The sequence below is a fragment of the Gallus gallus genome, chromosome 20 (genome assembly GCF_016699485.2).
Source record: "Gallus gallus isolate bGalGal1 chromosome 20, bGalGal1.mat.broiler.GRCg7b, whole genome shotgun sequence".
In the NCBI taxonomy this organism is placed as follows: Eukaryota; Metazoa; Chordata; class Aves; order Galliformes; family Phasianidae; genus Gallus; species Gallus gallus.
The window spans coordinates 10,562,647-10,576,201 of NC_052551.1; the positions used below are offsets into that span (position 1 = coordinate 10,562,647).

At 64.9% G+C, this 13,555-nt stretch overlaps 1 protein-coding gene and 1 long non-coding RNA gene across 2 annotated transcripts in view; one reads left to right on the forward strand and one right to left on the reverse strand.

Moving 5' to 3' along the window:
* C20orf112 (C20orf112 homolog) overlaps positions 1-4,998 on the reverse strand; it is a 50,093-nt gene extending 45,095 nt beyond the window's left edge. The window contains exon 1 of the mRNA XM_015296599.4: positions 4,333-4,998. Within this exon, the coding sequence (XP_015152085.2) occupies positions 4,333-4,641 (309 nt within the window). The 5' untranslated portion in view covers positions 4,642-4,998. The remainder of the gene's footprint in view (positions 1-4,332) is intronic.
* Positions 4,999-5,558: 560 nt separating this feature from the next.
* Positions 5,559-10,783, forward strand: LOC121107345. Its single transcript, XR_005841300.2, has 2 exons — positions 5,559-7,547; positions 7,639-10,783. It is a non-coding gene; the product is annotated as an uncharacterized LOC121107345 (long non-coding RNA).
* The last annotated feature ends 2,772 nt before the right edge of the window (positions 10,784-13,555 follow it).

Here is a 13,555-nt window from a genome sequence, read left to right on the forward strand (position 1 = left end):
TCGAGCTTTCTGCCACTGTGCTGTGCTGTCCCGAGGCCGAGCACTGCAGCTTTCAGCATCACGGCTTTCACACGCTCCAGCAGCACAGCACAGCACAGCATCCCCATCTCTGGGAACTCAAATGTATTTGGGGATGCGCTGCGTGGTGGGTGAGCCGGTGTCCCATGTGATGCTCTTCCTGCTGCCAGCGAAAGGCCTGCATCCATTTTGCTTTTTGGTCTCATTCTGTTCTCTACAGCGCTCCTCTCTGCTACAGTACCTCTCCATGGATGGATATCACCGGGTGCAATTGTGAAATGATTTCCAACATCTGGTTCTGGGGGAGCCAGCATAGGTGAACCGCGCTGGTACAACAATAGCAACCCACCCTCACAAATGTCATCAGCCTTTTATTAATGCCTAAAAGAACTCCAGAACCTCGTGCCAGCTCTGCAGGGGACAGAGAGCGAGCAGGAAAGCAGCATCAAATTGTAGGCAGTGCTGCAGAGCCTACCCAGTCCCCGAGCTCTGCACAGTACCCCATGGGTCAGCCTGATGTGAGGCTTCTCTGCGCCCCTCCCCACAGCCCCGCTCACCCCCAACCTGCACCACGGGCTGCCATGCCAGCACAGAGCTCCCCATGCTCACACGGCACGGGAAGGGCAGCACTGATGGAAAGAGGGCACGACCCCTCCTGCAGCCAGGCTGGGGTCTGGGGCCGGCCCTGCCCTGCTGCACACTGAGCTCTAGTGCCGCTGAAGGGCTGCCTGCCCCTCATCGCGCTGCCTGAGTGATGCTAAATGCTTCGGACAGGACGGACAAGAGATTATAAGGAACTGCATCTTAGCACCTTGTCATGAGCAAATTCTCCCAGTTCTCAGCAAAGCTGGGACGAGAGGAGCCCCCACCGAGCACGGGGCAGGCAGATAACGGGGTGCACTGCACCTCAGCTCGCCACGCAGCGAGGGAACGGCAGCCTTGGGCACTTTGGGACAGCCATTGTTCACGCCGCAGCAGCACACACCACACAAAGCTGCCCTCCCCAGCACAGCCTCAGTGCCCGGACCTGCAGGCAGCGCCCAGCCCGAGCTGAGCTGTCAGACAGCCACGTCCCACACCGCCACACCTCAGCCGTGCAGGGCTTTTTTAATTGTGTGTGTTAAACGCCCAGCATCTTTGGGACGTTCATCTGGGAAAAAGAAATCCGAACAGCCTCTGTGCCAGACATCCGTCCGCACTGCTGCTCCTATTCCCAGTGCATTCTTTGAGAAGACCACCATCTGCTCCGGCCACCACCTAAGGCAGATGCCCCCTTCTCAGCACACAGTCACAGCTCTCAAGCCACCCAAATCTGATTAGGCCTGTTCTGATGAGAGGCCTGGAGGAGGGCAAGGGAAAGTTCCTCGGGAGAGAAAATAATAACCACGCGGTAATTATGTTTTCGCTACAGATGCGCTGAAAATACACAAGGCAGTCCGAGATGCATAAACCAAAAGGCGCCGCTCTACCTGGTTGCTGCGGGGCTTATTATTTTTATTCTTGCCTTTTCCCCCTCCCCCCCCCCCTCTAAGGAGCGGCCCCAGCCCTGTTGGGGGCATGCCCTTATCCCCACCGCCGCACACTGCGCTCCTCAGCGCCTCTCCTCCAGCTCCTCCAGCTCTGGCTGTGGCACCTCGGAGCTCGTGGAGCAGCCCAAAGGTGCCCCCATCCACACCGCTCCCAGTCGGGGTTATTTCTGCTCAACCCCTCCACCGTGGGACTGTCCCGCAGTATGCAGGAGAACAGGCATGGGACGGGTGGTATCAGGTTGCCGCACAGCCAGGAGAAAGCACGCAGCACACCAGCCCAGGAGTATTTGGGGAAAGCAGCAGAATGGCATTAAAGCAGAGAACACGCTTCGCTGTTGAGCAAAAAGCTCAAATTATTTGACTGCATGCATGGAAGAAATGAAATCCACCCACAACACCAGCCCAAAGCACTGAAGACCGGGAGAGCACCAAATTATGAGCAGCCAAAGAAAATCCCTATTAAGTTATCTCTCCGTTGGAGAGCCACTCCAGGCAAAACCAAAACCCAGCGAGTGCATCTGTCCAAAACCAGCGTGGGGTTCCCTGCAGAGAGCGGTGCTGGGGGTGTCGGGGAGAGGAGAGGAGAGGAGAGGAGAGGAGAGGAGAGGAGAGGAGAGGAGAGGAGAGGAGAGGAGAGGACGAGAGGAGGAGGAGAGGAGAGGAGAGGAGAGAACGAGAGGAGGAGGAGAGGAGGCAGCAACCAACCCCATCCCCAGCGCTGGAGGATTTCGGGGGAGCGCTGACAGCTCCTCCCTGCAGCCAGTGAGAGGCTCTGCACGGCGCTGCCGGTCCCAGCTCGGGGCAGGTACCGCACACAGGCTGCGGAAAGACGGATATCGCCCCTTGGAAATAAATCCAGCCGTCCCCCCCGGGCATGCCTGCTTTTTGTTGGCTGGCTGTACGGAGCCTGGGTGTAGCTCCTATCTGTAGCCTGCAGGGACTGTGGCGGGGGAGATGCGGGGGGCCTGGACGCGCTCCTCGCTGAAACTTCATCTGTGCGGGAGCCCTTTGGGAATAAGCAGGCTGGCAGCGGGCTGGTGGAGCTCCTGACCCTAAGGACTCCGCCACGGACAAAGGGGAGGGGATGTCTGGCCGGCGGTGGGGCTGGGGGAGCCCAGCGCGGCCTCTGGGGTGCCATGACTCTGCAGCATTTGGATGGTGTGGGATGGAGCGGACGGAGAGGTGGGGGAACCCTGGGGAAGCGTGGGATGTGCGGATGGGGTTCGGCTCTCGGCGGTGCGGAGCAGAGGAGGGCTGAGAGGACGGCTCAAAAAAAAAAAAAATCGCCAAGAATTTTTTGGGGGCATGGAATGGGGGAGGGGGGCTGCGAGGGGAGAAAGAAAGGCGCCTCTGAGCACCACGAAGGGAAAAGGAGAAATAATGACCCTTCCCCCTCCCCCCAATAATAAGGCAGACCAGATGGGAGGTAAATAGTGCGTTTAGAAGCATTTGCCACAGATGGGCTGCCCTCAATGGAAGCATCCTCCAGCCACATCAATGCTGGAGTCTGTGTGTGCACAGAAAACACTGCACCCTTTAGAGCAGCGGCAGCAGCAGCAGCAGCGGGGAGAGGAGGGGAGGGACAGGAAAAAAAAAAAAAAAAAAATCCCTCCCGGAGCCCTTCTGTGCCCGGCGGCCCGGAGCAGCCCCGGCTGTAGCTGCGGGCCGGTCCCAGCGGGGGCGGCGGGGCCGGGGCGCTCCCGTACGCGCGGGGCCGGGGGGCCGCGAAAGTTGCGCGTTTCCCTCCGCGCCGGGGAGCCGGGGGGAGCGCCCGGGACGGGAACAATGGGGCGGCGGCGGGGCAGCCCCGGGCGCGGCGGGGCGGGGGGCAGAGGGCGGCCCGGTGCGCCCCGAGCCCGGCGGGGCGCCGAACAATGAGGCTCCGGCTGGGGAGTTTCCCGGGACGGGAGGGAGCGGGGAGGGGGGAGGCAGCCCTAATCCGGGCTCTGCCGCTCCCGCACCCCCCGGGGCAGCGGCCGCAGCGGCCGCGCGGGGCGGGCAGCGCCGCGGGACGGCGAGGCCGGGCGAGCCGCAGCGGGCCGGGATCGCTCCGCTCCGCGGCGGTGGGGCGGGCAGGGCGCGGCAGAGGCGGACGAGGAGTGTGGGGGGGTGGGGGTTGCCGGCGCCCCCTCCCCGCCGCCGCTCTGCCCTTGACTGCAAACCTGTCCCCGGCCGTGGGGCGGATGGGAAATGCAGGGCGAACGTGATCGGACGGGGCGGGGGGGGGCGGGGGGGGGGGGGGACGGCGGGAGCCCGCAGCGAGCGGCGGCGGCGCGGTCCCCCCCCGCCCCCCCGCGGGGGCAGGTGCACGGCGGCGGCGGGCGCGGGGCACCGCCGCCCTCCCCCCCTCCCTTCCTCCCTCCGATCCCCTCCCGCCGCTGCCGCCGCCCGCTCGAGGATGGAGGCTGCGCCGGATGGGACGGGGGCGGGGGTGCGAGGCTCCGGGCGGGCGCCGCTCGCCATCCGCATCCCGGCGGGGTCGGGGCGCGGGGGCGCGGCGGGTGCCCCGGGGCCGCCGCCCGGAGCCCCGGGGGCTGCGGGAGCGGCCGGGCCCCGCGTCGCGCCCCGCATGGGGCATGCGCGCTCCCGGCGGCGCGGCGGGGCTGGGCCGCCCGGTGCTGACGGGACGGGGCCGGCGCGGCGCGGCGCGGGCGGGGGCCCCGGGGGTGCCCGCCCGGTGTCCCCCCCCACCCCCTCCCTTCCCCGCCCGCACCCCCGGGGAGGACAGACAGACACGGACAGGCAGACAGACAGACACAGACCCCCGGGCACGGAGCGCACTAACCGTTCCCGTTTTCACCGGCACATAAACCACCACTTGACCCATCTTCGTCGCCTCCCTGGTGCCGTTTCCCAGGCGGAAGCCCTTGGACCGGACCCAGAACTGGAACTTGCCTTTCTCCCCCCCGCCGGAGCCGCTGCCGGAGCCGGATCCCCCCTGCAGCACCTCGGCGATGCGCTGGTACTTGCTCCGGGTCACCGTCTTGGTTTTGGCCGAGTCCCCATAGGTGCGCAGGCACCAGTCCCGGAACTGCCGCCCCAGCTCGCTGTCCCCGGGGCGGCTCCCCCGCAGCAGCAGCGGCGGTTTCGGCATCGCCCGGTGGCGGCGGCGGCGGCGGCCCCGCGCCCTGTCCCGGCGCGGCGTGCGGTGTGCGGCGGGCGCTGTGCGCTGCGCGCTGTGCGGCGGAGCCGGGGAGGCGCGTCGAGCCCCGGCGCTGCGCGGCCCGGGACGGACTGCGGGGGCGATGCCCGGGAGGGGCCGCGGCGGGGGAGCTCCGGGGCTCGGACAGCGACCCGGGAGCCGGGCGGAGGGAGGCACCGGCGGCGCCAACAGCAGCAGCAGCCGCTCCTGTCACAGGATCACAGGCGGCTCCGGCTCGTCCCCCTCCCTCCCTCCGCCCGCCCGCCCGCCCGTCCCTGCCTCCTCCGCCCCCTCCGGCCGCCTCCTCCTCTCAGCGGGATCCCACCTGTTAGAGCGGCCGCGCCGCCGTCGCCGCTGCCGCCGCCGCCGCCGCCGCCGCCGGGCCCCCTCCCTCCCACGGGCCGGCCCGGAGCCGCGGTGCCCCACCGCCCTCCGCCCGGCCCGCAGCCGCGCTGCCCTCCCCTCCCCTCCCCACCCCGCCCGGCCGGCCTCGTGCTCCCCGCAGTCGGCCCGGAGCCGCGGGCACGCGCTGCGCTCCCGGCCCTCCCGCCCCCGCGCTCCCCCACCCCCGGCGCTGCCCCGCGCTGCCCCCCGGCCCGGCCCGGCCGCGGCGGGACGCCGGACCCAGGGGGCGCCCGGGGGCCGGGCCGGGGGGCGGCCGAGGCCGGCGGAGGCGGCGCGGCGGGGCCGGCGGCGGGGGCGCTCGGGGGCCGGCCCGGGGGCGCGGGGCCAGGTGTCGGCCCCAGACAAAGGGCCGGGGCCGGCTGCGGCGCGGCGGGGCGCGGGCGCACGTGTGCGGCGGGGCCGCGGGCCGGGCGGGCCGGCGGAGGCGGGCACCTGCCGAGCCGCAGAGCCGGGGAGGAGCCGCGGGGCAGCGGCAGCCGCAGGTCCGCCGCCCGCCGGAACGGCCTGGCGCTGCCCGCGGGGGACGAGCCGGGGACCGCCCCGCGCCGCCGGTCCCGGGCCGGGCTGAGCGCGGCGCTCGGAGCGAGGCACCGCCGCCCTCGGGACGGGCGCGCCGCTGTCAGCCCCGGGGCCGGAGACAAAGACCGGAGCCCGGCCCCGCGCGGGGGTGTCGCGGGGCTCCCGGGGCCGCGCTCCGCTCCGCCGCGGCCGGGGCGGCCCCGCGCTCGTCTGCGCCGCGCCGCACGCACCGGCCCGGCCGGGTCACCGCAGCGGGATGGTCCCGGCGCTGCCCCGCGGCGTCCCCCGGCCCCGCACGCCGGCTCCTTCCCCGCTCGCTCCGTTCCCCCCGGGGGTCTGTGGTGGCGGCAGCGCTCCGCCGGCACTGGGGGCAAACGGGATGCGCGGTCCCGGTGGTTTCTCACGCGGTGCCACGCGTGGGCCGTGTTTCTCGTGGTGCCAGGTGTGCGCTCCGTGTCTGCCCGTCGGTGCCACGCCTGTGTGCCGTGCCAGTATGCGGCAGTGGCGCGCTCCTGCCCCGTGCCAGCAGAAGTACGGCTGAGCAGAGGAAGCGGGAGTAGGATCTGAGCCTGGAGAAGGGAGCCGACGCGGGCGCGGAGGCGCAGGCGGGGGCACTCGGCTGCCTGCTGCCCTCACCCCACTCCCCGCACCCGTCCGACGCGTCCCCGAGGTGACAGTTGGGTTTGGCACGCTGGAGGCGGTGCGGTGACAGCAAGGTGCTGTCTGTCACACGGAAGCGCTGAAATTAATGGTTGAAATTTGACGTTGTGAATCGCATCGAGCCTTTCTACCCCATTAGGTGTCCGGTCGGCTCTCAGCCGTTTCCCAGTGCCACCATCCAGGTTGTGCAGAGCCCGGTGGGACATTGATGGAGTGGGACGGGGGGGGGTGCAGGACGTCCCGGTTTGGGATTTTCTACCCAAAGGCACATAGCATGGGGTGCCTGGTGGAACTCGCTCACACACTGCAGTATTTTTGCTGACCACTAAAAATAAGATGGACATCCTTTCAAGCCTCGGTCAGCCGTGGAAGCACGGCTTTCTCGGGGGACAGCTGCAAGGAGCAGTTGGGGAGGGGTGGAAATGGTAGAAAAGAGAAAAACGCTCTGCATGGTTGGCATCCGTGGCCAACTTTATTGCAAAGGCAGGGTCAGGCTCAGCGCATGGGCGTCCTGTGGGCACGGCTCAGGGCAGGGACCGTTTCCAGTTCTATTTTCCCCAGTGATGAATTGACACCCTCCTGGCCATGGGAGGTGCTGCGCAGCGTTGGCTCCAGCAGCTCAGGATGGGGCGGTGTGTGGGGAGGGCTGTGCCATGCGGGAGCAGGAAGGAGTGCGTTGGAGGCACTGCCCGTGGGAGGACCCGAGAACCGCCAAACCCTGTGTGGAGTTCTGGGAGGACCCCTCACAGATGGGCCCAGCGCTCAGCTCACTGCTTTGGGTCCCAATCCAGCGTGGATCCAACAAGGCATGGGTAATCTCATGACATGCCAGATCGTAACGCATGAAATTGAGGCCACTCTTGTCCTTAAAAATAGAAAAGGGGAAAAGAAAAAAAAAAAAAAAGCAAAGAAAAAAGAAAGCATGTTTGGTGGTGCTGGCATTCAGGCTCTCAGTTCTGGATGACAGACACCGTTGTTGAGCACATGGGATCTGCTGAGGGCTCCTTTGCAGACAAACACGTGATAACACCCGGTCCGGGGCTGCTCACGCACTGAAAGTTGTCCTCACTCACTGCCAATTAATATGAACCGGGCATCGCTTCTCTTTGTAAAGCTTTGCCATGCAGGGTACCCCAGGCTGTGGGCTGTCGTGTTGGTTTATGATCATTCTCTCACCAGGAGAGACATAGAAATGAGGGAATCGGGAATTAGCGGTTGTAACACCCAGAAAATACTCTGCTGGAAACATGAAGGGGGTTTGGCTGAGATGGGAGGTGAGCACAGGGGCTGCAGTGGGGTTCTGCGGCACGGGGGGCGTGTGGGGAAGGCGAGCGGGGTGAGCTTTGAGGTGTCTTCTCACTGTAGAAGAGCGAGGGTCCCCGTTTGGAGGAGGAACACAGGAAAGTGCAGACTTCAGGAAAAGAAAAGGAGAGATAAACACGTGTGCTGCAGGGGATAAGCCTGAAACCGACTGTCAGGAGCCAGAAAGATGCTTCCTTTGTGGCTATTTCATTCCTCACCGTGGCACTCCGGCCTTCCTTTGAAGTGCTGATGTTTATCAGGGCCGGGGCGGCACAGCACTGTGCATGGATGGATCCAACCCGGCGATATCCCATTGCTTCCCGCGCTCCCCTCTGCTCCGACCCCACAGCCGCCCTCCATACCCGGCCCCGATCCATGCAGCGCCGGCCAGGTGGGCACCGTGATGTTTTGGAACAAATAATCACAGGGGGATTAGTTGTGTTTTGAAACAAATGTCACAACCTTAGCGGTATCCTGGGCAACTGGGCAGCTCCCTTCGTGGGAGCCACAAAGCAGAGGTGGAGGCGGAGAGGGAGAGCTTTGTGGACCATCAGGAAACGGACACGGGAAGGGAAGAGAAGCGAACTGCAACACTGCATTGGACAGCTAGGAAGGAACCGGTGGTGGAAATCCATGCTTGGCTTTGGAAGGTGCTAACGAAGCATGGCAGCAGCTCCCTGGGATCACCCCTGGGACATCCCGCCGGGCAGCACTGCTGGTCCACTCCTCGCACAGCAGCTCTCATTCTCCAGTAGTGCCAACTCCGGGGTTTTTCCAAGTAGAAACTATTCCTGACTTTAATCAAAACCTAATTTAGATCCAGGTCAGATAATAAGTCGAAACAGCTAAGGGTAGTCCGCAAAGAGCGCAGATTCCTTCTGGAGCCCATTGGATTTCTGTCCAGTCACAGCACCAAAACATTATTTGGTGTCTCCTGCCTGGGACTGAGGCGAGCTGAGGAGTGGGAGCTACAGACTGAATTGGGATTTGTGGGAATAACAGGCGTTGCTCCCACCTTCTGACTCCAGCTTCAGAGCTCTGGGAATCAGACCGTGTGAGTGCTCAGTTGATGTGCTTGGGGGAAAAAAAGAGGTAGGAGAAAAAAAGGGAAGGGGGAAAAAAAAGCAGAAGGAGTGCAGCAGTTTCAGGTAGGACTGAGAGACCCCCCAGGTGCCGGGGCAGAGCAGGCAGGGGCTGCAGCTCGGGGCTGCGTTACGTCCCAGCACTGTGCGAGGACATCAGTTGGCACCTGCCTGCACTCTGCATACAGCACTCAGGGTCAGCACGTTTGCTGCTCTCCTCTTTGTCCTTCAGGAGGAGGAAGAAAACCCTCAGCCAGGAGGGGATGCCCGGGAGAGGCTGCACGGACGTGGTGTGAGCAGAGCTGGAGGGGACAGGTGCAGGGAGTTCTCGTCGTCTGTGTGGCAGGGAAATGATGTACATTGAGAACAGTTGTGTGGTTTGGGAAGTGAAACGGTGTTCCCCTGAGCTCAGAGCAGTGCAGGGATGTGGGTTCTTCCCACCCGGCCCAGAGGAGCGGCTCTCCTTCCCTTTAGGTGTCATTCATTCCTCCATAGGCGCGTCTGCGTGGGCTGTCCTCCCCCGTCCCCATTGTCCTCCTCTGAAATCCGCACTGTGGGTGCACTCCGGCAGCAGCTGCAGCTGCAGACATCTGGAGGGGCTTTGCCTGCAGTGCTCCGAGGTCAGGGCGCCGTGGGACAGCAGGGCACTACCTGCCAGCCTTGTTCCAGCCCGCCTCTATCCCACCTCCTCTCACCTAAACGCCCAGACAAAGCTGTTAACTGCCAGAAGATGGTCCTTATTGTGGCCCTGCCCATCTGGGGGGGCTCACTGCAGTGTGAGCAGCACATCCTGCAGGGCTGGGTGCTGGGAGAGCCCCGCGGGATGGGATGCTGCTCCTTCCTCCCAGCTCCAACAAGGCAGCAGCTGAGTGGGCACCGAGGCGATTATTATTTTCTTCTTTGTAAGGGTGGACGTTTAGGGTTTTTTTTTGCCTGATTTCCTGGTATTTTCCCAGGGGTTCCAAAGGTCACCCCGGTCCCCGGATAATGTGGATTCTGTGTCACGCTGGGCCTCAACGGGTTAATTTTTGTGCTTCTCTCCCCAGCTCGCTGCGGACTCTGGCTGGGACAGAACATCTGTCTGTTGCTATGGCTGCAGTACACTTGAAGGGGATGACTGGATAATTATTGCAAACATCCATCCTGCCTGATGTGCTCCCGGACCTCGCTGGCCCGAGCGAGGGGCAGCGGCCGGCAGCTCCGGAGCCGGCCTTGGCCACAGGGACCCTACCTAGGGACGGCGCCTTGGCAACACCTTTTCATTTGCATAATTAATGAGGCCGAGGCTGCAGGGCTCCTGGGAAATCCGACGCAGAGCAGCAGCGATGAAATGGCACGGAGGGCTTGAGCCTGCTCGGCGGCTCAGAGCTCTGCTCCCCGCTCTGGGGCTGGCAGGGGGATGTTCTCCCGTTCCCGTTCATTTACCGCCCACTTCTATGGGAACAGATTGCTCCGGGCCCGATCCTGCGCACACCTCCTGCAGGCTGGGTGCAAACCCACTGCCTGCAGCACCGCTGTGCCTGCCAGGCCCGGCCCTATGCCTCGTGGGTTGTCCCTTTTCTCAGCCTATTCCCACATCTGAAATAACACAGCAAGAAATGACACCGAGGTTCCCCGTCTGACTCGGTGCCGCTGCGCTCTTTGCCCAGCCGCACAACTTCAATGTGTCCATTGTATGGTTCCTTTCTGTTTATCAACAAGTGGAGGGACAGTGAGTCACGGGGGGAGAGCTGGGGCTGGGATGAGCATGGCCGTCCTCACCCGGGGCAGCATCGCAGCAGGGACCCTCTGTGGGGCTCCCTGGGAGCCAGGCTGTGCAGGACAGGGCAGCCCTGCTCACCCCAATGCCTGCGACGTTGGCAATACGCAATCACAGGGTGCCAACAAATCAGAACAGAACACAACAGAACTCGGGTCTGCTTCATGCCCACAGGTGGAATCACTGCAGGACGCTCCCCAGGGCCGATGCCTTGCTGGGAGCTGGGGCAGATCTGTGAGCCCCTGCACGGCCCCCTCTGGTGGGAGGGCGATGGGGAGGGCCGCATGCTGCTCCTGGCCCTGCCTGATCGCTATCACCCCAGCAGTTTTGTGTATGATTCAATAAACTCCTTTGCTTGCACAACTTACTCGATTCTCATCAGCATGACTCAGGTGCAAATGATCCGCTCACATTAGCAAGGGAGAGAGTCAAACCCCACGGCTGCAAAACCTTCAGGAGATCCAAGTTTTGATTCAGGTCGGCCTGGAGGGCAGCCAAGCACTTCCCTCTGCGGCCGTTGCGGAGGGAACGGGGCGCGTGCGGGTGGAAGCACGGGCATTGCCCAACTCTGCCAAGGGGGGTCCCAGGGCGTGCCGCTGTTTGAAGGTCTGTTAGAGTCCGGGGGACTGCTGGGTGCCCAGCTGCCAGGGTCACATGCTGTGCCATGGCAGGGAGCAGGGTGGCACCTCCTGGCAGGCCCGGTGCTCATCCGGTGGTTACTCACCTTTCCACTCCATCCCCTATGGGGGAAGGACTGCTGCAGGCGGCTCTGGGTGCAGTGATGCCGGTGGGGAGGTGACACGCGGGCCATGGCTGGGATACAGAGCTGTGCCTTGCTGGGGGAGGTGGCAGGAGCAGCTTCAGCGAGGCTCGCCCAAAACGTGCCCTCGCTTGGAGCTCACAGCATGGGGATGGAGGCTGCCACCCCCCTACGTCCTGGCTTTGGCCCCATTTCCAACGGGGCTTGGCACCATATGGTGCACGCTTTATTTGTTCTGCCGCCACTCGGGAAGCAGGGCAGGGGCTCATTGTCTGCAGGAGGAGGTGGGACGCAGCGCGGGGACGAGCCCGTGGCCCGGGGGGCGCTGCCTCCCGCTCGGCACAGCTCAACACCCTCAGCACCCCGAGCCCCGCGGAGAACCCACGCGCTCATCCCTCGGCACGCAGCGGGACACGGGCGGGTGGGAGGAACGCGTGGCAGCGCCGAACCTGACTCATCGCAGCACAGGCAGTGATCCTGCGACAGCGATGCTGGGCTTGCCCAGCACCAAAAAGTGACAGCTCGCTCCTCCCACCCGGCTGCGGGAGCGGGAGCCCTCCTCCCCTCCTCCCCTCCTCCCCCCCTCCCCTGCACGCCCGCGTCCCCTCTGTGCGCCCGCGCCCCATCCCGCAGCCCCCGCGCCCATCCAGAGCTGCGGTTCTGTCCCACTGCTGCTCGGCGCTTGGCTGCTCTGATTCAGCTACAGAAATGGGGGAAGGGGAGAGGTTGCTTCGAGCCTCCTAGGCCCATCCCTGCAACATTTGCATATTTATTTATTTTATTTTTTCCTAGGCCCTAAATAAGACATTTCTGAGGGGAAACGAAAGCGTCTCCTTCCATCCTCGTGGGTGCTGCGTGCTGGGACAGCAGCAGCCGCTGGCGGAGGGTGGACGGGATGTGTGTGCCCACCATGGGAATGCTGCAGGCACAGTCGATGCCCCCCGCTGCCCCCCGCCCGCCCCATCGGAGCCCTTTTCCCAGCAGTTCCACAATCCAGAGGCTCTCCTGCTGCTGACCCGGGATCGGGTCCCGCTGCACACAGGAGGAGCCCTGAAGGTGCCCGGCTGCACAGATCCGCACCATTTTCCTTTTTTTTTTTTTTTATTTTTTAATATATTTTTTTTAAAGCCAGAATTTCCAGCACGTCCCTCCTCTCGTGTATAATTCAGCCGCATGAAGAGAAGCCGTGCGCGGAGGGGAGAGGACGAGGAAACTTGCAAAGTCAGCCGCGGAGAGGGAATCTGTGTCAGAAAGCATTACAAAGGGAGCGGGGGGATTGGCTCCAGTTGCTTCCAGTTGCTGTTTGTTTGTGCCAACCCCTTCGGAAATTGCCCAGCGCAACGCACGGCTCTTTCTTTCCCTGCGTCCCTCTCTCTCCCTTTATTGCACTGCAGACTCCGGCTGGGACAGCCCATCTCTGTTGCTATGGCTGCAATATGCTGGAAGGGTTTGGCCGGATGATAATTGCGAGCATCTCTCTCCTTCCTGCCTTGTGGTTCCCCGTCCCCCGTCCACAGATTCTGGCGGATCCGCGAACCTCTCCGTCTCCCGCACGGCGCAAAGCCGCGCGGCGGGGTTTTAAGACGCATTCGATCCGACAGCGCTGTCTGCGCGCGGGGCGGCCGTGCGGGGGGCGGCGGGGCCGTGCGGGCAGCCCCGATCCCGCAGCGTCGCCGAGGGCCCCTCCTCGGGGAGCGGGGGGGGCACGGCTGGGGCGCGGCGCAGCTGATCCCGAGCGCGGAGCGCAGCTGAGCCCCGCCCGCACACCCCCCCCCCCCCCCCGGCCCCTCCCCGGCAGCTGCCGCAGCGGGGGCAGCGCGGAGCCGGCCCGGGGGTGCGGGGCGGCGTGCGGGGCGGTGCGGTGCGGTGCTCTCTCCTCCCCTCCGCCCCGCCGAGCTCTCGGCTCCCAGTCCGGGCCGGAGGCGGGGGATGAGGGAAATGAAAGTGGCAGGGAGGGGAGGGCAGGGCGGAGAGAGCCGGAGCGGGGAAAAAGGGGGGAGACGTGGGGGGATGGGGGGGAGCAAATCCCCGGTGCTGGGAGGGAAAGAAAGGGCTGCGCGGGGGCGGGGGCGCCGGGCAGGAGCTGGAGCCGCGCCCGGGCGGGACGGTGCCCGCAGCCCCGGCACTGAGGAGCTGCGGCTGGGCGGAAAACGACGGGCTCTGCCGACTCCTTTCAGCCCCCGGTGCCGCCGCCCCGAAGGAGCGGGAGGGGAGGGAGGAGAGGGGGGTGCGGCCGCGGGGCACGGAGCGCCGCAGCGCGGAGCCGCGTCCCGTGGAGCAGCGCTGCGAACGGGAACCGAGCGCTGCAGCAGCTGCACGGCCCCGGGAGCCGCGCCCGGCCGGGCTGCGCTGCGCTGCGGGCGCTGCCATCGCTCGGCC